Source organism: Anastrepha obliqua, chromosome 3 (genome assembly GCF_027943255.1).
Source record: "Anastrepha obliqua isolate idAnaObli1 chromosome 3, idAnaObli1_1.0, whole genome shotgun sequence".
Lineage (NCBI taxonomy): Eukaryota > Metazoa > Arthropoda > Insecta > Diptera > Tephritidae > Anastrepha > Anastrepha obliqua.
Window position 1 is genome coordinate 96,166,324 of NC_072894.1, and position 25,502 is coordinate 96,191,825.

Sequence of the window (25,502 nt, forward strand, 5' to 3'; positions counted from 1 at the left end):
TGTGTTAAGAAGCGAGCTCCTTGGCACCACAAGATCTACTGAGATTTCTTCGGAAAATTAAAAAGGGAACCCGAGTGCAGTTCAATGGACTTAATGTTGCCTGAGTGCTGTACTTGTTAGTTGTCCCGACAAAAAAACCTATACCTGCTCATCACATATGAAGTTGGCGGTCAGTTCATTCAGCGCGGTGGAAGTGTGCACAGTGAAGAAGTTCAAAAATCTTTGTCCAAACCCTAACTACGTCTGGACGAACAAAAGCTCTATGAACTGCGTAGAGGGACAATAAAAAAAAAATCTGAAACACATTTTCAGAGTTCACTAAACTATAAGAAATGTTTGGTGCTAAAGAGATGAATTAAATATTCTTCACCACTCACCGAAGTAACAGCCTGGGGATTTTTCTTGAGTTCCACAGAGCGCACCAGTTGTTTCTCTCACATGATCGCCAATTAAAAATGACAAGTGGTTCCAATGGCTCTTACAACGCAGTCGAGGTCTTCCCCTTGCGCTGTATCATCTTCGGACAGCATTGCGAATACTTTCAGTGCCAGAGCGGAGTGGTTGAACCTTAATTAGCTGTACTAAGCACATGTCTGCGTACAGTTCATACAGCTAATCTAACGACAATCAGTTCAACGTTACCAGAATGACGTAGATCTGTATCCGGCCAACAGCTCATACAGCTAATCGCTCCGTGGGCCTCGATAAGTTCCCACGGCAGTCGATTGTACGTTGCCGGAACGATTCGGATTTATATCCGGCCAAGGACTGGCACTCCAGCAGTATTCCCCGCAGATGTATGGGGAATGTTTATGCTGCTACAACAACAACAGCACATTCGATACTCACCAAGCCAGCGCTCAAAGGCCCATAAATTACAATACTTTAAACGAATTGAATATACAAAAATGAAGTCATTTAGTAAAATCTATTTTATTGGTATTTCCCATAGCTTTTTTTGGAGTTTTTTTTTGTAGAATCACACATTTTTTGGAATATTTCTATCACACTCACTTAAAACTTTAAAATTATATCATAAAAAGTTCTAATTTCATACTACACTCATAATAAAAATAATAATACATAAGCCTTACGTGTGCATGCACTTAATATAATATCTGCATCTACCGTTAACTACTATTAAAGTAAAACAAAGCGAACTTCTTCGCTGAGATAATCATTGTTTAACCAATTTTGAACAAATAAATATCATTAAATTCATGCAGAAGTATATTTCTGCTTTTTCATATCAATCAACGGCCCACGACGGCGCCGATAGCTACATGACGAACCATCATTCGGTCAGCAGTACAGACCCATGCCCTCATTCTGCTCCACATGATACAAGCAGTATTCTTTTTGTGATGGCGTCAGACCGAAAGTGTCGACCTCCTCTTTGAACTGCTTGATGCCGCCCACGCCAGCCAGATAACCATTCAATTTAGTGCCAATGTATGAAGTGCGCAGTAGCTTAGCATCAAAATTCAGAGTTTCTACAAGATCCCTGTGACCTTGGAGGCGGTATTTCTGGTGATAGCTAAGGGATGTACAAAAGAACGTTGAGAATAAATAAACAGAAGTTAGTGGGAGTGTAGGCACTCACTCTTCAGCCGGGTAGAATTTGCCTTTCGGCAGAATCTCGGTGATAATTTTCTCAGGTACGCGCTTCTTTTGTTCCTCAACGATAGATTCCTCAGCGATTTTCTTTTGCTCATCATCATGGTACAAGATCAACGACATATACTGACGCTTAATGGGGTTGGTGAGACCATATTCGTGATTGTTCCAGAAGAGATGCAACAGTTGTTTGAACGAAATGGCATTGGGGTCATAGTCAATCTCCAAAACTTCAGTGTGGTCACCACTATTTGAGGTTTAAAGTTGGCATAAGTATGTATTTGAGGCGAACGGCGTAAGTGGGAAGGCGGATAGTAAAAAGCGTTAGTAAAAAAAGTGAAAGGAGAAAAGGAAAACGCAAAGCGATAAATGTGAAATGAGAATATGTTGAATTAATAGATAAAGGAAATGTGATTTATAGCACCGGATAATATGATTTATAGCATGAATGGACGAGTGCAATGGGTGATTTTTAAAAAGTGTGATTTAGTGAGAGAATTAAAAGTTTCAAAAACATTTTAGAGTGGTTTAGTTAGTGTGGAAGTTTCCAGAGAAGTGTTATTAATCACAATTTGATAAAAATGTAATGCGAGAGTTAATGTACATACATACATGCATACACATGTATGTGCGTGTGCATTTAGATAACGAAAACAAGAACAAGAACGAAAGAAAGAAAAAAACGAAAAAACACAAAGTTAGTAATTTCTAGTTTTGGAACACACGCTTACAGGCTACGGTACGTTGGTGAATCCTTGGAGCCGCCCTCATAGCCGACAGTGGTGCGCAAGATGCCCTTAGTGCCGCCAAACAGCGATTCAGCACCCCAGAAGCAGCCCATGCCAAATGTGGCCGTTTTGAAGGGGATATTCACGCTATGAACGGGTGTTACATTTAGCTCCTTTTGCTCTGCGCGCACGGTGCTCTAAAAAAAACAAGAAAAAAAACAATATTACAATATTTAAATTTTCAATTTTATGTACATTTTCTCGCAGGTGGTAATTGACTACTCCAGCATTGCTGCTAAATGACAAAAATCGGTTCACTTTTTTCCCAAGCAAATTTGTAGGCGTTTACGCACTTTGTGCATAAATATCTATGTATTTGTTACTTGGGTTTTACATCTAAATATATGTAAGTGTGTATGTGTGTATGCAGGTTCATACAATTATTATGCTTGGTGCTATGTCGTTTGTGCACGTCGCCTTCTGTGGCTTGAAGACGTCATATGGACAGCTGCTTTTGCCGCTCAGCACAAGCGGCATGTCCAACAAAAGCATGAGCCAGCCGATGCTAAGAAAGGTTAGTGATTTGCGGGTATGCCACGCCATTTTCCACGAAACACTTGGTGTTTGTACTTTCTTCTATTGCTAGATCTTTCACACTTTACTGTAGGCAACAGCTACTTTTTGTTTTATTGATCTTTGCCACTAATTTCGACAGCAATTTTAAGTAAATGTGTGTTCTTCCGCTTGCGGCGGCTATAAAACTAAATATACAAATCTCAACACTGGAATATTTAATTTGGCTCTTTGACTGCTGCTACTGCTGCACGCTAAGTTATCGGTCGAACGTGTGCAAAAGAACGTTGCCGCCGGCTGCCTGAATGAATGAGAGTGCTGCTGCGCTGCCGACCTCTCTGTGCCTAGCATTGGTTATACGCACATCGAAGTGAAATCAGAGAAAGTCGCATGGTTGGGGAAGTAAATGAATTCCAGCGAATCTTTCATCATCCGTGCACAAGTTTAAGTTTGTGAATTAAAAATAAATTAATAACCTTTTCATACTAGCAAAAGTTTTGGAACCTCAATGTACACATCTATTTTCTTTCATAAATAAGTTTTTTTGTGTTCAGTGTTCTGTTTTTAGGGTTGCCAACCATCGAGAAAAAAATTTCTATTAATATAATATATAAAAAATCTACATATTAATATTATTCAAAAAAATGTTTTTTTTTCAAGATGAACTAATGGCTTGGGAAAAATTTAGCATAATGAAACATGCTTTGGTGTATCTCCATCTTAAAACTGAAAACCGTACCCCCGGAGGCTTATAGTGTTTAAATGATTTATTGTTGAAGTCGTGTCATTTATTGAAAAGTTGGTGTTGCCAGACACCTTAAATAAGAACGAAGTTTGGATGCAGACACGTTCAGTTTGTAAATCTACAATATTTTTTTGCTTTAGTTTAGAATTGAGAAACATTTCCCAAAATATAAACATATACAATTGAATTTTACAGGAGCGTCGACTAGAAGGGTTTTTGTAAATTTGTAGAATTTTTGGTTAGAACGTTTTTAACGTGGGCGGTTGTTGTTGTTGTTGTAGCAGTCTTTGGCCGCGCTTCAAAAAAATAACCCTAAACAGTCCAACTCCGGCTACTCCATCTATAGCTTTAGCATAAACTCCTTTCCACGTTCAAACCATTGATTTATTTGCATTTATTTTTATTTGCAGGTATCCGGCAACACTAACTGTTGTCAATTCCAATTAATTCGTATTCGCGTTTAAAATTGAAAAGTAATGATATGGGTAAATGCATTTGCATTTAATTTTCATTGAACTATTTCGAATACAAGTATAAAAATAAGTAAGTTTAGAGAAATATATATTGTAATGTGCCAAACTATAGTGAAGTTCCCGAAGGCACTTTGAAGGCAAATAATTACCAAACTATTATTTCTGGAATAATTGGGAGTTATTATGGTTGTTCCTGAACCACTCCCTATCACCTCCACCAAGTTTCATTAAATAAGACATTATATTTTGCCGAAAATTGCCCATATTACATTAAATCAAATCCCAGCCGAAAAATGTCTAATGGCCGATGTCATCAATTAATTTTAATCAAATATTGGCTCATTAATATTAACATTTAAATTTGTACAATTTTAATATGAAAATTTGCCATTATATTTTAAGAGTGTGATAAATTTAAATTTGTTTTTTTACTGCTTCGAAAATCCTTTTAGAATTTATTTTCTAAAATACCTACTTGCTTTCTGTTGCGGTTGTTTTAGGTATACTAAGTTGGCAACTCTATAAGCTTAATTACGCTCATAGTTGCATTTGGAATTAAAGTTCAATGAGCCAACAAGTATGAACTACACTCTGCTCTCTTTACTGAAATGCACTTTAACCCTTAAGTGCTGAAGAAAAGATTGAACAATTGAATAACTATGGAAATATTTTTTTAATATACTATAAAACGGCTATTTGTGCACTGCGACCTAAAAAGATGAATAACTCAGTAAATGTGTCACGAAGGTACCTCACATGCCGCACACTGGAGTAGGGCAAGTGCATTACTTAACAAAATTAACATTAATTTCTGGTTTGGACTATGTGGCTTTTTGTTAACAAAAATTTGTCATTTTTCCATAACAAAAAATTGAAATGGTAGCTGTTTTCATAACACAGCAATGACTTGCTTGGCCATAAAGAAAACCAGACATAAGAATCCCCAAATCACGACTTCGAACAGTCAAGGACGGTAAAAGTGAGCTCAGTCATTTAAAGGTTAATGCAGCGCGTGAATACCAGAGAGTGTACACAAACATATGCACATGTGCTCGAACATACATATGCACATATTGCAGCGAGAGAACAGGCGCACGTGAAAGTATTAGTAAACAGCCGAATGCACCAAACAAATCTGACCTTGAGAAATGGTAAATGGGTGGATAAACCACATGCAAGGCAATTTCATTGGACGTACTAAATGCAGCATTGTTGGATTAATGAGTACGAAAAAGTGACAGAATGGGGCGGGTGTACTGAACCCCCTGACGTTCACTCATACTCGTATCCAAAACAGCTGATTTATGCTTATTGTGAAATTCATTATTTTGATTACACAACCCGTTGACGATTATGAAAGACACATTCAAATTGCTATTTCGCATTATTTTGCACAAATATACTTTAAAAAATCTTTTTTTTATTTTCAGTTAGTTCACTTAAAAAAATTATCGATTAATATTGGTTTTTTTCATTAGCGTGCACTCTTACAATCTTTATTGGTGGACAATCACAGCAGAATCTTCTGATGATTAAACGACTAAAACCGCGAATTAAAGTCATACTGATGAGAGTGAGTGCACAATTTTGAATTTGGTTTTTGTTTCAATTGATTTTTATATTACAAACAGTTTCTATCTAAAATTTTACATTATTTGAAAAATTTGTGCTTTATTCTTTCTAATTTCTAATAGCACTGACAATGCACTTGAACTTGTCAGGCAAATGAATATTTTGTTTTGCTATTTTTTGTGTTTTTTTTTTTGCTGGCTTAATACCGACCTTGCGCACTTGTGCTCTTGCCTTGTTGCTGGTGCGTTGACGTTGCATTAGGAATATTTTGAAAAATTGCACTGAACTTAGCAAAGGTTGTAGGTCGCCTGAGCCTTGAATGGTGCAACGCTGCACCTTATAAGGCGAATGGTGCGCAATTATGAAAGTTCCAGTGGGCGGCTGGGTAAGATGGCTGGGTGGGCTGAATATAACTCATATTTGCGGCTACTCACACGAATGCATGTGGGTATGTGTGACTTGCAAAAATAGTGAGTGTCAAATTGGTGGCAGCGATTTGAAGTTGTGGACAATTTGTGGACAGTTAGATTAATGCTCATTTAGCTTGAATCATTTACGTAGAATGAGTAAATAGTTGTGTAGGTGCATATTAAGTGCCTGAGTAGTTTGACTATTATTTGACATAACTTGACATATTTGCAAAGTCAATAAGTGCGTTTGTATCTAGATTTTGGCGCTATAATAAATGAATGACATTTTTCTTGTTGTGCGCAATTGAAGTTCAGCAAAGCATTAACTTGGAAAGTTGTTTTTGTTGTTGTTGTTTAAAGTGTGCAAAAAGTAATTTAAAATTTTGTTCTAATAACTAGATTTTATAATTTATTCTTTTTTTTATATATAATAAATTCATTTACTTTTTTATTTGGATTTTAGCTCTTATAAGGACTAATTTGGAATTTCGTGTGTAACTCTGTAATGTAATTATATATTCAAAATGTGTTCGTTATTTGCCAACAAATTCTAAAATGGAAGTTTAAATGGAATATTAAAATAAATTTACCAATACCTATGCATACATATACATATGTATTTTATATGTACAAATACATACATACATTTAAGCATTAGGAAACTGTTTTGCCCACAGTCTGATCCAAGGTAACAATTAGTGTAAAAAATGTGCAAGATTTAGCATATAATATAGAAAATTTTCTAAAAAAACATTGGCAGTAAAGAATTTGTCAGAAAAGGTTTATCAAATATTGAATTGTGAAAAAAGTGCAGGTTTTCAGCTTGAGCTGAGCTGCTTTTTCAATATGTTGAGCGTGTTTTGTCGCAGGTCTAAAAATGGAGGCACCTAGAGAGTTTTATTTATTATTTTTTTTTTATTTGAATGAATATTTGCTGTTACTTTCTGCTTTAAAAAATGTCAATAACTGCATTATTTTTTGAAATATAACATTAAAAAACTACCACGTGCTTTAGTTATGAGGAAAAACTATTTAAATGAATAAACCGAACAGGATATTATTTACAACAAATATGTTTCTAGGTTACAATGATTTTTTGTTTTTTAATTTTTTTTTTAATTTTAATTCGTTTTATGGAGCAATAAATTAGGTTTAAAAATTTTTCAAAATTCATATTATTTTATTTTTCTTCCAAATTAGATTTAAAAAATTTTCAAACTTCATATTATTTTATTTTTCTTCCAAATTAGATTGTATAAAGAAACACTTTTTAAATGAATAAACCATCAAGTTCGGTTCCTTTCCAAAAATATTTCTAGTTTACAAAACGATTTTTTGTTTTTTAATTTTTTTTTTTAATTCGTTTAATACGATCGAGTAATTTTAAAATTTTTCGAAATTCCTATTACAATATTTAATTTTTATTCCAAATTAAATATGAAAAATACTATTTAAATTAATAAACCGAACCTGATATTCTTTCAAAAAATATTTCTAGTTTACAAAATTATTTTTTTTTTTAATTTTTTTAATTCGTTTTATATGAGCAAAAAATTAGTTTTTTAAATATCATTAAATTCATGTTGCATATTTTATTTTTCTTCCAAATTACTTTAAAACTAATAAGAAGTATAGACTGAACAAAATTCGCATGCCTTGTATCTAAATATATATATATATGTACATATGTATATGTATATATATAATACATATATGTATATATATGTATGTATATCCTTTAACTCTGGTTGGAGCGTACATATATGAATGTCTTGTTTACAAAATTTTTACCAAGGGCATTAAAAATTTGCTAATTAAAAAAAAAATTGTTTTTAAATAAAGTAACTCAAAATTTAAAAATCTATTTATATAAATGTATTTAACTTTAATTGAAAAAAATTTTTTTTTTAAATGAAGCAACGAAAAAGTGAAAATCTGCTTTTTAAAATGCATTTAGCTTTATACAATTTTTTTATTGTGTATAAATACTTTGGTGGCACATTTAGGCCGAAGATGCGAGCCTGATTAAAGTTTTGATAGCATATTTGGTTTAAAACAATGAGAGAAATGTTTTTTTTTCTAAAGATAACAACTCTCTAAATATACATATATGAATTCATGTAAATATTTGCCTCTTAAAAAACATCTTTCATTTTATTATTATTAAACTTAGCCAACGTATTTACTATACAAATAGTAATGAATTTAAGAAAAACAGAAAAACCCACAAATTTTTTTTTATAAGAAGTGTAAAATATTAAAATATTTACATACTATATATGCATATATTTAAGGAGCCGTTCTTTTTAGAAAAAAATATAAGTAGTAATGAATTTAAGAAAGAAGCAAAAAATTCCAGCAAAATTTTTTTAATACAAAATAAATTTATATATCTTAAAAAAAAAAATTATATTAAATAAATTTAGATTTCTTAAACAATTTTTTTTGAATCTATATAAAAATTATTTTTTTTTTTTGTTAAAATATTATTCACACATATTTGATATTTTATTTGCAAATTATTATTTCGGCAATAATATCCGAACTATTCTACGTTCTATTTTTCTAAAGCAAAACTAGCACAAAATATTGGCTGAAATTTAGGTATCAATTTACAAACGCACCAAAAAAAAAAAAAAAGAAATTGATAAGCGTCATTTATTTCTAAAAATGTTTGATAGTTTTGAGTAATTAAAATCTTTCTTAACTGAAAAATTAATTAGCAAAACCATTTATTATTCAATTCAGCTCTTCTCACCGTCATTTCAATAAACGAATTTTTCTTTCTTTTTTATTTTTATTTTTTCTTAATTTAAACATCTCTTAAAAGCCGCTTTTTGTTATTCTTTAATTCTTTAAAACAGGTACCGCACAAAATAATATTTAAATATAACCACTTTTTTCATTTGCACAAACATTTTAGAAACCAACCAAATCCACTTCGTTCTAAAAATAAAACAATAATATTTACGCTTTACCCATTAAAAAAACAAAAAAAAACAACAACAACCACTTTCTGGCCAAAAAACACACACTTAAATAACAGGTTTCATCGAACAAACGAAATTTTACTCAAAAGGTAACCAATTTTTGTCACGCAGCAAAATTACCACAAACAATAAATGCATAGTTTTTTCTTAATAGCTGAAAGCTTTTTAATATCTTTCGCTAAAATACTTACAACATCCTTCAAGTCAGGCAGAGTGTAGTCAGTAGTTGTGATTTCCAAAGCCATTTTAAATGTATTTAATAAAAAACTGTTTTTAATTTATTATTACAATTTGAATAGGAATTTTGCAAATTAATATGTGTTTGCGCGCAAATTCAGTAAATTATTTCAAGTTAGTAATTTTTGTCTACTTAATCTTGCTAAAGGCACAGCGTTCCACTGAATTTTAGTTCAACAACTGTTGAATGGCTTATTTGCCGTCGCATTATTTATACCCGCCAGCAACGTGTGGACTCTCAGTGATTTGTTGTTGTGCCACTGTATCTGGTGCTCACATTTTACAAGTTTATTTAATTTATCAATTGAAATAACATAACATAACAACACAAAGCATAAATGAGTATCGTTTAAATTCTTGAGAATGAGATTCGAGGCGTTGATTTAAGTGAGAATTACTATGAGCACCACGGAAGCGCAGATGGGTTGTTATGCAAAGTCGCCAAATGATAGAGCAGCTGGCTGCTTATGAGTAGTTCTTGGCGATTTATATGTGTGTGTGCGTGAGAAGATAGAAATAAATGTACGCACTTGAGAGCTCAACTTTATTGGGTAGTGAATTTAGTGAAGATTAAAAATGAAATAGGTAACTAATTAGTTGATTAATAATTTTTTAATTATTATAATTATTAATTTTTTAATTTTTAGTAAAATTTAAGTAATTCGATAATATAAAACTAAAATGAATTAATTAAAAAATTAGAAACAAAATTTTTAAAAATTAATTTTTGATTAAATATTTTAAATGGCTCTATCACCTCTCTTGTTCAGTCCTGTTGCTATGACAGCATAAAACATCCCCAACACATTTTTGAAGAACACTGCCGCAGTGATAGTGTTTGGCCGGAAATAAATTTGGGTCATTCCGGTATTGTGGGAACTGCTCTATTATATTTCGCCTGGTTTGTATGAAAGTGCAGTCTGTGTCGGAAAAAAGGAACCGCGATCATGAAGTATAAAAGATATATATTTAAAATTTATTTTGCATAAAAGTATGTACAAAACTACGAGTTGTCGAGCATAGCCTGGCATCTTCTTAATGCTTTGAACCAACTTTTCTGCGTAGCTCGTCGACAAACAGAACTAGATTTTACGAACTTGACGCCCGAGTTGCTTTAAATCATTGACTGGCCTTCCGACAAGATGCGTTTTCATAGTTCCCCAACACATTTTCAATGGTGTTGGCGTCTGGGGATTGAGAAGACCAGTCTAATTTCCTTGTTTTGTTGTTTCTCAATATGTTTTTCTGGGAGCAGTGGTTTTGATGATGTGGGACGGTAGGATATGTTCGCCTGCTTCAGTCGACGTTCGACTTCCATTTTCGTTTTGGTAAGAACTGATTATGCTTGGCGTAGTCACAGAGAAGGGTCCCGCTTAATCACAGTATCATTCATAACTAGAATAATTAGCCAAATCTGAATCAACGGCGGAAGGTTTTATCCCTTTGAATGTACATAACAACGCCACGTAAGGCACAATTATTTCCGACTGAATTGCGAAAGAGGAGAAAATGTTACAAGAGGTGAATGCATCCATACCAGACCCAAGAGCGTAAAAAATTTTAAAGTTTTGACAAATCATGGAAAAGCAATATAATATAGTTTTTAATATAATTCATTTCCGAGATAAAATAAAATATTAATATATATGAAATATAATAAAACGAAAAATCCAAGTAGTTTCGCTAGCACCTTTTTGAAGAAAATGTAACGTTTTAGACAGTTTTGTAACTTACAGGTAGTAATGCAGTTTGGAAAACGTTTTGAAATATAACAAAAAGTTGTATGTAAAATTGTGTGTTCAAAGTGGAAGTTTTGAGAAATCGTCAGCACTATAGGTAGGTAGGTGAAATGGTTGAAGTGTCAGCCTGGCACTACCCAAGTAGCACTAAAGCGCTGTTCTGATACCATTGCAAGACCTCCAACAGGCAGATATATACCGCCAGCCAGAGCTGTTGATTTAATGGAGAAGATCGATGGAATTTAGGTGGGTTAGCTGCCAAGCCTAGCACCCGAAAATTTACACAGAAAGTGCTCAACAGTCTCCTTCTTTGAAAGGTTCCCACAGCTTCTGCAATGGGGGTTAAATGGTAAACCTAGCTTTTCCGCATGTGTGCTGATCGCCTAATGACTAGTAAGCACAGCTACGAGTTCGGAAATCGAATGACGTGGAGTCACCAGGACTTTCTGAGTCCTCCTCCGTATATTGTACTGGAGCGACAGGCTTTTCGAAATAGCACATGAAGAAATGCAGCTCCATTTTTTTTAATAAATAAGTTATGTAATTTCCCTTTAACAACAGTCAGGGGGATATTGATAACCGGGTAATAGACCTCTGAGACCAGTCAGTCGCGTTTCCACGACAGTCGGTTCGATTTATATTCAGCCAAGGACTGCCGCTCCAGCAGCACTTCCCGTACTTGTACGGAAAATGTTTTTGCTGCTACAACAACAACAACAACAACCAGTTCAATCGACCACTTCCTGGCAAGCTCATCAGCGATTTCATTTTCCTTTATGTTCCTATGCCCAGGAACTCAGATCCAGAGAAATGTTACCTGCACACCCAAGAGTTTTAATATCTTCCTTACAGGAGTTGGCCAGCTGGGATCTGCACCATGGCGTCGTCAGCGCTTTGATCGGGAAAAATGTTAATATCTCCCTCGCTCCCACGTTCCCTAAGCATTCTGCCTGCCTGCAGGATTGTAAAGAATTCTGCCTGAAAATCACAAGCAATGTTCGGCAGCTTTAAGGAAATGATATAGAGAAAACAGATGCTCCGACTCCCGATTTGCTCTTGGAACTGTCAGTGATGACAGAGGTGTTAGCTTCGGCACAGATTTTCCCCTCGTTCCAATCCTGCTTACTTGGAAAGATTGCTCTAGCACGACCCTTAATCTCCAGTTTGCGGGTAGAGATATTTTTCATAAATTTTTCCATAAATATTCATATTATCCCAATAAACGCATGCGGGCTCTGTTTTGTAAATTATTTTGATAACAAAATTGCTCATTAACTGAAATTTCCAAAAACACCTCCAGCAAGCAAGAAAAATGAAAGATTACAAACATAAAATTCTCTTGTTTTTGGATAACCATCATCTTATCTTAGGGCATTCAACTTAACTAACATAAACCGTTGGCAGTAAGTCAACGCCTTGATCTGGATACAATCAAAAATTTTTAAATTTTCTATAGAAACTCCCTTTTAAAACACTTCCAACTTAAAATTGACTCTGCAAGCTCAGCCTCTGAGTTGTATAGTAATCTTTGCCGAAGAACGGATAAGATTTCTAACTATCATCAAAAATAATATAATCCAAGATTGCTCCTTCCCAAATGCCTTGACGTCAGCATAGAAAAAAAAACAAAATTAGAAGAAGAAGAATACACACAAAGGTTACTTAATTTTCTTTTCAGTCAATTGCAAAATTCGCAAAAAACAAAAAAAAGGGCTTTCAGAAGGTGGCACCTTCTATATTCTCTACATCGCGGTCTCTCACTATTATACAAAATTTATTCATGTTTTATCACCTAATTAAAATTTGTCAGTTCTCAATCAAGCATAACTTATGACGTTATTCCTAAAATGGAAATACACAAAAACTTAACTAACAACAACAAAAATTACACATCATTTCAATATCTACATTTATGGTGTAGTATTAGTATAACCCTTTGAAATTTTCAAAATATTCCACCTGGGTTATATTTTACAAACCTTCAAGATGATAAAAACTTCCTACTGACTGACACTTGTGTGCAATCTACTGAAAGTAGTAATTTTTTTTGTCCATCTAATAAATTCGCAAGCATGAAATCTCATTCTAACTTTCGCATCCAGCCCCTTTCCTAATGATATTTCGACAAATTAACCTTTCAGCATCTTTTCCTGGCTGGCGTGCCTAAGCATAACAGGAGCCCTGAGAACTACCCCAACTGCTGGCATGGAAGCGCTTTTAAATTTACCACCGCTACATTTAGCAATACAAGAGGAACCTTCCTTTTTCTTCTTCCTTTTTTATATGAAAGAAAAACTTAGACCAGGAGATCTTACTGGACACCTCAATATCTTGAACAGGGTTCAACATGCAGTATGCATAACCCTGGCAAATGACCACACGGAATCCGTAATCAATTTTATAAAGAGGTACAAAGTTATCTTCCCGTCTAGGGAAGAGTGGAACACTAATCCAATATGGCTTCCAAAACGCTCCAAGGAGTAGGAGTAGGAATAGTGGGGCCTAGAGCACACCAATCCCTAACACTAAGTACAGACACCACAATTTTACATGCGGAGCTCTTCGCCATAATGGAAGCAGTGGAAATCATATCCAAAAGAGGGTTTGAATAAGTAAAAATTAAAATACTTTCGGACAGCCGATCGGTTCTCAAAGCCTTAATAGCTTCACATTCAAGTCAAAAGTCCTAAAAGAATGTAACAATGCACTCAAAAAACTGGCCATCATAATCAGGTCTCACTAATTTGCGTACCAGGACATGAAGGACACGAAGGAAATGAGAAGTCAGCATTTTTTGCCAAAAAAGCGACAGAAGGGATATTTATTGCACCAACCCCATTTTTCGGCTTTAACAAAAATAATTAACAGGAAACCAAAAAATGGTTTCAAACTAAAATCAAGGAACACTGGAACGGCACAAGCCGCCTCAATCACTCCAAAAAGTTTTTGAACTTCAAAATCTGCTATAACCCTAGATAAAAAGGGCCTCAGATTACTCTGTGGAGCACTTACAGGTCACCTTGCCTGTGATAAACACTTTAGCACAATAGGGTTGTCTAGTACAAGATCATGCAGGTTCTGCTGTGGAACACTTAGTCACCAACTGTGAGACATTAGGCCACAGGAGACCCAGAATCCTGGGCTCGTATCTACTTGAGGAGGAAGACCTACAATTGCTACCTCCTAAAGAGCCGGTTCGATTCCTCGGTGTACCTACTAAATAATTATAATTAAATAATTAGGGGCGCACAATAGATCAATCAGGTCGCAGTGCATAAAGGCCTTAGCTTAACCGGAACAACCATTACCATCACCATCTTTTCCTCACAATGTAAGACGAAATGCACTCGCTCGAGCAAAATTTGCAAAAAAAAATGTTTAAAAAAAATTAAATAAAACTAAAAATAAATACTGTTTTAGTAGATTATTTTGTATTTTTAGTTTCTATTGTTTGTCAACATTTTCTTCTTTCATAATAAATTACAATTATATGAAGATAATTTGTGCTGGCTTTTTTGCTTAATTTTAGTACTATATTTGATTCCAGATATGTCAAAGAAGTATTTTTGCTTCACGATTTTATTTGAAAATTACTCTGCAAATATTACCAAACGATAAAAAAGGTGAATTTATCGTAAATTATCTTATCTTATAGTCGAGTTTATACTATCAATACACGCATTTTCTTGGCTTTATTTTATACAACTTTTTATTAAAAGGGAGCTTAATCTTCCAAAATAAAATATATTCATATTTTAAGAGTATGTTGCCGCATTTTATCAAATTAATTTTAGCTGTTCCCTTATTTTCACAAAATTTGGCTAAACTTTCCATTACTACCACGATATTTGATTGGTGGGCGGAGGGGGAGGGCCGTGACACCGCCTATCACGCCTAATAGAAAGAGCAAGGTCACGCCATTATAACGATGAAAGTTCCAACCTCCAGGAAAAGCTTAAAAATTAGGTTTTTTACGAGCGTAGTGGCATCTTGTACTGAAATATCGTAGAAGAGAAATGTATAAAGCAATTGCTAACCCAGCAAGCATTTAACTTAGGTTTTATAAATATTTATGAAAATGTTTTATTATCGTAAAATTTGTAAGTGACTAAAAATTTATTATTTTTATAAAAATTTTATTTTATGAAATAAAATCGAAATAAATTTTTTTTAACATGAAAGCAAAAACAAAAAAGCGCCGCAGGCAAAATCTCACGATTTTTACTCCAAATTTTCAGTATTTGTAAAAATATATACATATTTAAAATTAAAAATGGGCCTTTTTATAAAAATATTGTTTTTGTAACATGTATATATGTACATTTCCGAACAAAAAAGAGCCGCAGGCGAAAATTTCGACTAAAAACTCACGTGATTTTTTATTCCAAATTTTCACTTTTTTTTTGAGAATATTAATTAATCACCATTTTTGAGTCCAAATTTTCACTATTTTTGAAAATAATGATTTATCGCGCGATTTTTTATGCCAAATTTTCACTTTTTTTAATATTTATTTATCGCCATTTTTAGTCCAAATTTTCACTTTTTATGAAAAATTATTTTATCACGATTTCTTAGTCCAAATTTTCACAATTTTTGAAAATAATGATTTATTGATTCATCGCACGATTTGTTATTTCATATTTTCACTTTTTTTGAAAATAGTATTTTATCGCAATTTCGTATTCCAAATTTTCACTATTTTTGAAAATAATGATTTATCGATTCATCGCGCGATTCCTTAGTCCAAATTTTCACTATTTTTGTAAAATATTGATTTATCGAAGGCCAAAGCTTAATTTAACTCTTTTAAAAACTACAAAAGTTCTATCGAACCTGTGTTGGTTGACTGGGGTTATCCGGTTTAGCTTTATTCTTTTCTCACTATCGTTCCTTTGACAGTTCGTCCCGCATAAGGCGCAATCATTAAAGGCGGTGGCACTAGACCAACAACAATGTTCTGTGCGTTTGATTGTCAAAGCAAAGTATTGGGAAACTAGAAATCAAATAAGGAATTCGACTTGTTTCATTCTAAACTGACAGCCACATGGACAAGGCGAAAGAAAAAACAAAAAAAAAAAAAAACAAATTAGCTGAGTTACCAACACCACCTTTAATAGATTCGTCTTGGTCCCGCACATTTATTTTGCACGGTATTACGCACGTTTCGAAGAACATTTGTAATAATAGAATTTTAATAAAATTCGTAGTATTATTGAGTAAAAATAGGTTTAAATCAAATCTTAAATTAATAAAGAGTGTTTATGAGTGAATATTGTTACTTTCCTGTGTTTGTATTTAAGTAAAATAAGCGTCTGTAATAGGGCATCTTTTCAAGCTTATGCAAGAATTAAGCATTTTTAAAGTTAAATATTGCCTTTAATTCTTAATGGTAATTTATAAAAAGTACTATAAAACAAAACGCTGATATAGTGACTACATTTATGTGCTGTAATTTTTAAATTCGATTCACGCACTTAGACTTTATAAGCAAATTTATCGTGGCAGCAATGGAAAGCCAACCCCGAAATTTTCGCAAACTGGTTGCTATCAATGAAATATTAAAAGGAGAATATTTATATAAAAAATGTGCACCATGAATACATTTGTCATCAACAAAAATAAGGCTGTCGCTTGTGTAACGTGAAAGCCACGTTTTACTCCTCTTGTTATTTATGCGGTTCAAATTTAATTCTACTTAGCCGTATAATGAAATCCAAAAGGAACATTTGTATTTTGATTTCCTTGGAATTGTCAGTGGTATAAAATCCCGCCACACCTGCTTTGTGCAGTGTGCTTTGCTGGTCTTTTACCTGCAAGAAAATCAAGAGTATCGAACGCATTATTTTTTTTACTTTCATTTGAACTAACACTTTTTGTGTTTACCTTTTGATCCAACAGCGCTATTAACTTCATATCAGTTTCACGCATCTTCTTCGCGTGCTTTACTTGCATGAGTTGTTCAATGTGACTTAATTCTTCCGGATCAGTTATTTTACTGCGCCATTCTTGCATTTCCAACTCAAAATCTGTTTCGACTTGCTTGCGTAGTGTTAGTAAATGTTTCTCTGTTACGTTCTGTATTTCCATGAGTCCTTTGACAATCTCAAAAATGGTGTCATTTAGTAGCGAGTTGGCCAACTCGGTGAGCAGCTCATAGGAGATGCGTATTTGGTAGTTTCTGCATAAAGATTAGCAAAATAATTGAATTTACTAAATTAACTTACTCTGGCAGTTGTGCGTGCATTTGTTTTAGCTGATCCACCAGAAAATAAAGTTTACGCTGCAGGAACTCCGGTGTGAGTTGTGTGTAATCTTGCGCCGGTGTGCTGGCACTGGAATTGCAAGCAGCTAAAGCGCTGGCGCTGGTGGATGGCAACTCTGACTCCATGAAGATACAAGTTTTGGTTTTTTAGAGAATTTTTTACCGGTTAATATACTCGTATTATATATTTTGCGAGATTGTTTACAAATTTCGGTGCTTCTTCTTATCTGGTGAAAATTATAATTCGTTCACAATTGCTCCATTTGGTTACATTCACAGTTCTTATGCACAGTGTATATTTACGTGATAAAACCTATATAAATTTTGCATAATACTGAAGAACGTTAAGAATCTGTTCCAGCCACCGAATGTGACTTCCATGTAACGTTGACAATGTCAAAGAATTCTTTTCTTATTATTAATTCCCATACCGCAACATTTGTGGAAAGTAAAAAATTTTAATCCAAGTCTACCGTTTTACTTAATTAATTTTTGTTCTTAGTCTTATCTCGTAAAAGAAAAAGGCAAACTTTTCGCAATAAATCGTTGGGTATAATGTAAATGATATGTTTCCAACAGTTTCCATTTGAAAAAATGTATTACTTTTAGTTGAACTCCCACAACTTGAACTTCTATAGATCGAATTTTCTACAATTCAAATTAAATTGACTGGCAATGAAGTTTCAAAAGCTCAATTTTGCTCAATTTTAGTTCCATACCTCAAATTTCTCTAACTTAAAATTTCTCCATGATTAGAATGAGAATTTCGGCTCATACTTCTCAAAGTTGAATTCTTCTTCCTCTACTTGATTGTCGTGATAACCGTTTAAGCTATTTTACTTGGTAACGCGACAGTCTCTCTCCCACTATAAATCCAACGCCGAGTTTGCGCTCCTTTACATGGCTCCAATACTTTTCTTGCTTTGCCGCGTCCATCGCATCTCTTGGATGGCCGTGATGTCAGCTGTTGTTCTCACGCGGACACCAACCAGCCGTCTAGAGGTACCTTTTCCATTAAGCGGCCGGACATTCAAGGGGCAAGCCCTCAAATTATAGGTCTTAACTCGTACGTATTGTCATCAGAATAAGAAGTTCTCATCCAAAGCTTCTTTGGGTTTTTCATTGGGGAAGGATGTTTACGTGGCGGGTCTCAAAACCAGCGCACAACCAGATATCTTGGGTTGATTCGCCTTCTCACATTAGCTTTCTCTCCAACGGAGCTATCCAGACAATACTTGAGCGAAGTCTGGAAGTTGTGAGCTGCTTAGATTATATGCAGTAGAATAGTCCTGGCCACTTCCAAAGTGAATAGAAATAGCAGGTACTTTCCGCACTTGCGGGGACCTTTGCACATGGAATATTAAATCGAATTAATTAGGAGAAATCCCAAATTATGCAATTATTAGTCTCAAATTTTAACACGAGGTTCTAAAATACTTATATATTTTAGTAATTCATCGTAGATTTTTTCTTAGCTGTAATTTTTTTTACAAACAATTTAAGGCCGCAATTTTGGTCAACAATCAATTTATTTTTGAGAAACCGCCAATTTGTCAAAAAAATTTATTTTGCTTATTCCTTGAATTAATTACTAGATTTAACATAACTTTAACGAAATCTGTTTGGTTTTTTACTTTCAGAGGATCCAGTTCAGAGATATAATGGTCACCGCAAAACGTCTTTTTTGAGAGGAGCTCGCGGAGATCAGCTGTAGCCCCTTTCGAAGTAAATATTTTTACTAATACTAAGCCTTAAAATATAGTAAAAGATAACATAAGATGTGTAAAAATTTTTAGAACAATAAATTTAAAAGTTTTCTCAGAAAAAATTTAGGAAAATTCGATTATTTTTCGCCTTTTAACTGTATATAACTGTAATTGCTCCTTGGCAAAAAAAGAATTGTTTTAATATAATATAATTGCTGAAAAATCCATCGAATGCTTGGATTTCTGTTCCAAAAGAATTAAACCCAGTAAATGCAATTATTTTTTTAAAGAATTGCGGCATTCTCTAATTGCTTAACTCGCAAAGATTGACAGTTCAAAGAAGTTTAAGCTGAAATCTGCACGACTATTTCACACATATTCACACACTCGTTCAAACAATCGTTGTTCAAACGGTAACGAAGTGATATTGTGTTAATTTTTTTCTTATATCAGTAACACATTCTTAGTTTTTTCGTAAACAAACCTACTCATAACTCCTGTTACGTCAGCCCATCCGCTCATTCTGTCAATTCCGCTGAGAGCCGGCTAACGGCCCGATATTGGCCACACCATTAAATATCTTTTCACCATGACCACAAGCCACAATTGTATTCAACATCGCGGCCGGCATAGTACAAAAAGGTTTGTGTCTGAACTATGCACTACAGCGTGTACACCAACCACATTGAAAGAATAATAAACACATGTGAATTTGTTATCAGTGCCGATTCTTCGTCAAGCATGCCTGATTATACAACACAAGAACAGCTGTTTCGTTAGGTTCAGCATGTGATTCGAAGGAGGCAAGGGTGGGGAAAATGCAGAGGTATTTTACTCAAATCTGACTGTGTGTGTCTGTGTATGTGCGAGGAGAGCACAACATATGAACGGCATGCTGTGTGGCTGCATACAATATTCTCTACTTAGTATCTGTGAGATACTACCATTCTACCATTCCGGTGCGGTATTATGTGGGGTGTTTGGCCGGCACTACTGTCAGTTGATTTTCATTAGCTGAGAAATTAACAACGGTATTGGATGAGGTGATATACCTTCAATTGTGCATATATACGCATAAGAATATAGAGTCCAAGTGGTGGTAGTGGTGAATTATACAATATAATAAAATAACTCCAATCAGCCCCCTTTGGTGAACTGCACGTTGTTCTTTTTTTTGATCAACTAAGCCCTACATAACAACTTTCCCCAAGTTTCGGCGAAAGTGAACTAAAGTTACTAAAATATGTATATTATGTAAAGTGGCTTAGGAAAATTTTAAGTGTACAAAAGTGTTTGCATTAAACAACTGCATATTTTCTGATTTTTTTTTTATTTATGATGAAATTAAAGTAAATTTGTATTATTTCAATTTGAATGGTGAATAGTTATGAGAAAGCAATAGAATAACGGAACAATACATAAATATACAAAAACAAATACACGTACAAGTAAAATAAATTCGAGAAATAAACATTTTTATTAAATAACAAAAGGCAGTGCAATTGCTGCGCAGGCACTGAGGACAGCGCCAGTGTTAGAGTTAAGGACAAGTGCGGTCACTGAGACGAGACAAGGGCAAATAAATTTACATACGTATTGTATATATAATACATATAAATAATTGAAAGAATTACATTGCGCGACGGTTACGAGTGCAATTTTCTGAACGCGATTCTCAAAGCTTTGCTGCATTTGAATTGGAAATTTTTTCCAACAAACACGTGCTATTACGTTGCACTGCATCCCTGCAGCTCTGGACGATATTAAGGTGTCAGTGAAAATTTTCCACCGTCCACCGATTTTTTTCCGTGCAATTTTATCCGCGCATTCGTAAAATGTTGACCGTGTCCAAAGGCCCCAGCAAGATTGTGGCCAAAACTCGCAGAGGTTAGTATGTGCCTACAATGCTACTTATTTTCGAAAAAAATAGATATAAAAACATATTTCCGGTTAGCAGTTCAATAACCGTTAGCGGTTGCATGTCCCTGAAATCAATAAGGATAAACGTTTTCCATTTGCAAATGTCAGCGAAACAGAATTGAAATTGTTATGTCACACAAAATTTCGAGGCATACAAATGCGTTAACCCCACCGTCGCACATCTCACCACCCGCCATTGCCTTAGCACATGTTTGGTGAGTGTAGTGTGTAATGAGTGTGATTTGTTGTTGCTTGCGCTGTTGCTGCTCATTTCGTGGTGACGGTAGCGAAGAAAATACTCGTTTTCTCGAAAATACTCTGACAGAGCGTTGGCAGTAGCGGCATTCATACTCTTTAGTGGCATTGGCATGAGGTGTTGGTGTGGAGTGCAGCAACAACAGCCAGCTCCAGCTAGACTGAATACATTGAGTGCTATTAACAAAGCAGGCCCCCAAGAGCAGATTTGCAATGTCAGCTACAGATGATAAGTGTGACCAGCAGTGATAATTTTAGAAGAAATATTGATAAAAAAAATAAATAAGTAAAAAAATTTATCAATTAGGTTGGTTCAATATTTTAGTATACTTGGGATATATATATTTGATAGGAAAACCATCAACAAGGTAAATAGAAGTTGGCAAAATCTCACAATATGCGAAGTAAGCAGACAGTCAGTGCCGAAAAGGAACAGCGGTCGATCAAAAAGCTTGTTAAGATTTAACGGAGAAGCTATAAGTAAAATGATAGGGTTTTTAACTGGTCATTGTTTAATAGGCAGCCACGGTAGAAGGTTAGTACTCCCGTACTTCGATTTCTGTAGAAGCTGTCTTAATACAGAAGAAGTGGATACACTCAAATACCTTTTATGTGAGTATGAAAGCTTAGCTATGAGGAGGCTGCGCACTCTTGATACGGCATTTTGAACTGATGTAGCGGACATAGTTCATCTAAAACTAACGAAGCTTTGTTCGTTTATTAAAGCTACCGGATGGTTTGAAAAGGAGCCCAGAGGGTAAGGATAAGTTCTAGTAGTATCACAAAAGGCCTACGAAAGGTCAATGTGTGTCATGCGACAGACACCCTACCTACCTACCTACATATTTGGCTTTACAAATGCGTCTATAGTACTTCCCGAAATATCCATATGACTAATAGGATTTTCATTGATTAACTCGCATACTCGTCCAAATACATTCCGCCAAGGATTTGTTTTCGATACCACAAACTGATATCAGCCTCGTTGTTTCGCTTAAATAAATTGCAACTACCGGAATGACTCGGGTTTTCCTCGACCAGGGCTGCCGCGCCAGTAAACCAGCCCTGTCTAGTGAACCGTTTATCATCAACGAGGCTCATATCGGTTAAATTATTGATGATATTGTCTCGGAGTTTTTCAAAGTGGTGACAAGGTCGGGCTACTAATTTTTTATTGGATCACTATTCTGTAAAGCAAGTTTTAATGAACCTAACATATCGGTCGAAAAGTCCAAAGAAAATACGTTTTTTTTTTAATTAACTTTATTCATCAAGTTAATTTCCATCAAGAACAACGCAATCATTCCCGCTCTAACTTTTCAATATCACTTTTCTAGAACGATTTGTCTTTTGTCTCAAAAAAGGCCTCAGTATGAAATTTTCTACCGCCGAGCATTAGGTTTGCAAACAGCCAGTAATCGCTGGGAGCCAAATATGGCGCATAGGGTGGAGCAATTCGAGGTTCAATTTATGTAGTTTTGCCATTGATTTGATTGTACTTTGAACAGAGCTTTTCGATGTCAGCTAACTTACGCAGCTTCACTTTTCAATAATTCAAAACGGTTTTGTGATTTTGTTTTTTTATGTTTTCTGGTGTTACCGCCTCATTTGGACGTCCACTCCGTTGTGCATCATTGGTGTCTCTACGACCGCATTTGAGCTGAGTCCCCATAACACTTTTCAAGCTATTCCTTCGTTTGAACGGTATTTTTTCTCCATCAAAAAGCAATGTTGTTTTGAAAATAGCGAAAGTCGCGTCACCCATATCACAATATCTCACAAACTAATGAATAGAATATCGTGAAATTTGAACATCTGTCTTTTTAAGGTTAGTATTAACTGAAAAAAGGTGTTAGTTCTGGGACTTTTCAGCCCATTTGTTGCATATACATGGTCCTTAAAAAATGTTACGCACAATAAAAGTAAAAATTGAAGAAGACAGGCACGCTATCTATTTAGTCTACGCAAATTAAGGCCAATTTTGATCCATTTTTAAATGTTTAAATGGTGAGTCTAGTAAGTGTAGTAGGTCTCTCTACTAAAGACGCTTCTAAACTGACTTTGCAAGAATAAAGTACAAAAGGATGTATATTAAAAATTTTTTTGGGCCACATTGTAGATGATCCCACTGACTATATAAGATGAATGTAAAAATAATGAGTAATAAAAAAACAAATCTAACAATATCGACTTGAAATTGTATAGGAATTTTTTGAAATTTTATTACTTTGCACTTTGTTTTTCGAAAAAAATTCCTGACCTTCAACGATTGCGCAACTTTTCTTGCGAATACGGAAGCAATGTACTTGCCAGATATTCGGCATTTAAAATTTAAATCAAATCTTATTTTTGTTTGAGTTCAAAGTTTATTTTTGTCACATGCATCAAATTCAATTGCATCAGCATGAAGTTATTCAGCACTGGCTTATCGTTGTCCGCATTAGCATGATGATCATCATGAATTTTCTGACTGAGTTTGGAGTCAGTGATGAGTGAATCATACCGACGGGCCGCCTATGTAATATCTTTTCGATGCTGTCGTGTCTCTAAGTTCAGTCCTCTACTTCTGTCCTTTTTCCTTTGAATGCGAGTTTTTTGTGGTTTACGTAGTGTAGTCTATAATTTCGTTCGCCTATCGTTGTATTTGGATTAATAGACGTTTTTACCGCAAAAATATATGGTATAGGGTATCCACTATTGCAAAAGTTCTAATGAAATAACGCAAGTTTAGGGCGTCTTTACATAACACGTTTAAGGTGCCTGGCTTATGCTAATTTTTTCCTACTTTAGCTTTTTAGACTGAAAAATAATGCAAGTACTTGAAATACGAAAACTACAAACTTTATTTAATTACTCTCTAGAAAAGACTGCAAAATATAAGTTGGAGTACTGATGGGACACTGTCTCACTCCACATCACGCAGCCAAAATGGGACTAGCCCAGAGCGATGCGTGTAACAACGTCGCAACGATGATAATGCTAGGGGTACTTTGGAACACCTGCTTTGCCATTGCCCTGCTCTTTGTAGGACGCGACAAATGTGCCTAGGATCAACGTATTTTTCATCATTGAAGGATATTGCTGACAAAAGGGTGTACTGTGTGTACTTGTTAAAATTCGCAAAGACACGCATTAAGAATTACATAAAATAATAGTTCGACTCCAAATACATAGCACTGGTAACACAACAATGGACGTTAAAGGTCTAAGTGAAATTTTTTTACAGATCAGCCAGCACTACCTAACCTAGCTTTTTTGGTCGCAACTGAATTCCATTTATATTATATTTTTTGACTTATCATCTGCATTATGAAAATCCGTTGGTAGCGCTGCGTTATATTTTTTGTTTATTTAACAATTCCATTGTTATTTAAGTCTTTAAAAAATAAAAAATAAAATAAATTCTCAATGGTAATAGGAAAACATTAGAAATTGAAAAAAAAAAATAATAATTTTTATACATTTTTATACAAACATTAATAATCTACATATACGTACACATTTTTATGTACTATATATGTATAATCGCTTAGGCTCCAAATAATTCCCTCTTTGCTATCTTCATTTTTAAAAACGCATATTTTTATTAGATAACCAAAAAGCTGGTCACCCAAACATATATTTCGCAGTACATGCAAGAATATAATGGAGCAAAAGAGCGGACATCTTAAAACAAAAGAGCGCCACTAATTGTGAGCGCCACTGGTGGGCTTGTTCGCAATGTATTATTGTTTTGTTTTTGGTTTTTTATGAATTTTTATTGTTTGCCGGCTTCATAGTTTAGCAGCATAAACAACAATAATAGGAGCGAAAGTGGGCAAAAAAAAGACGCAACAAAAATCTACTAATTAATTTGTTTTTTGTTTTGTAAATTTGTCGATTTCCTCAATGCACACAACAACTGGCGCTAGGAAAACGAGCCGTGAATCTATAAGTACAGTGCATACACACATACGCGTGCACACACCCTTTGCTCAACGAACTATTGTAGTGTAGCTCAAAGTGGTTTATTCAAATTTGCTAATTAGTTGATTTACTGTGATTTTCGTATTTTTACGATTTTCTTATTTTTACGATTTTCTTATTTCTCGCAGGTGTTCCACAAAATTATGAGAAATTGTTCGAAATCAAGGAGAGCGGCCGTAGAACCTCTGATCTAAATAGTCCGGAAAAGAAGAAGTAAGTATAATATTTAGTATTATATAATATAATATTTATATAAAATGTTTTACTTGTTGCTGATAGCTAAATCTCTATTTTTTATAATATATT

General features: G+C 34.4%; 3 protein-coding genes across 9 annotated transcripts in view; 1 reads left to right on the plus strand and 2 right to left on the minus strand.

Annotated features, from left to right (window-relative positions):
- Positions 1 to 914: 914 nt before the first annotated feature.
- Positions 915 to 9,532, minus strand: LOC129241585 (peptide methionine sulfoxide reductase). 6 transcript variants are annotated; one of them, XM_054877998.1, is made up of 4 exons: positions 9,300 to 9,532; positions 2,361 to 2,542; positions 1,604 to 1,864; positions 915 to 1,537 (listed from the first exon to the last, which is right to left on the minus strand). In XM_054877998.1, the coding sequence occupies exons 1-4, from the start codon at positions 9,351 to 9,353 to the stop codon at positions 1,303 to 1,305; spliced, it is 732 nt and encodes a 243-aa protein (XP_054733973.1). In that variant the 5' UTR covers positions 9,354 to 9,532; the 3' UTR covers positions 915 to 1,302. The 6 variants fall into 6 exon arrangements, with proteins under 6 accessions (XP_054733973.1, XP_054733971.1, XP_054733972.1 ...); XM_054877996.1 differs by having other exon boundaries at positions 2,349 to 2,542; positions 9,300 to 9,531; XM_054877997.1 differs by lacking the exon at positions 9,300 to 9,532 and adding an exon at positions 5,919 to 6,015 and having other exon boundaries at positions 2,349 to 2,542.
- Positions 9,533 to 14,538: 5,006 nt separating this feature from the next.
- On the minus strand, positions 14,539 to 17,571 carry LOC129242757 (gonadal protein gdl). 2 transcript variants are annotated; one of them, XM_054879578.1, is made up of 3 exons: positions 17,312 to 17,571; positions 16,971 to 17,265; positions 14,539 to 15,079 (listed from the first exon to the last, which is right to left on the minus strand). In XM_054879578.1, exons 1-3 carry the CDS (start codon positions 17,473 to 17,475, stop codon positions 15,056 to 15,058), a joined length of 483 nt encoding a protein of 160 aa, XP_054735553.1. In that variant the 5' UTR covers positions 17,476 to 17,571; the 3' UTR covers positions 14,539 to 15,055. The 2 variants fall into 2 exon arrangements, with proteins under 2 accessions (XP_054735553.1, XP_054735552.1); XM_054879577.1 differs by lacking the exon at positions 14,539 to 15,079 and adding an exon at positions 15,368 to 16,897.
- A 2,505-nt stretch (positions 17,572 to 20,076) lies between these two features.
- LOC129241095 (uncharacterized) overlaps positions 20,077 to 25,502 on the plus strand; it is a 28,623-nt gene continuing 23,197 nt past the window's right edge. Inside the window, exons 1-2 of the mRNA XM_054877254.1 lie at positions 20,077 to 20,942; positions 25,325 to 25,409. Of these exons, the coding sequence (XP_054733229.1) occupies positions 20,891 to 20,942; positions 25,325 to 25,409 (137 nt within the window). The 5' untranslated portion in view covers positions 20,077 to 20,890. The remainder of the gene's footprint in view (positions 20,943 to 25,324; positions 25,410 to 25,502) is intronic.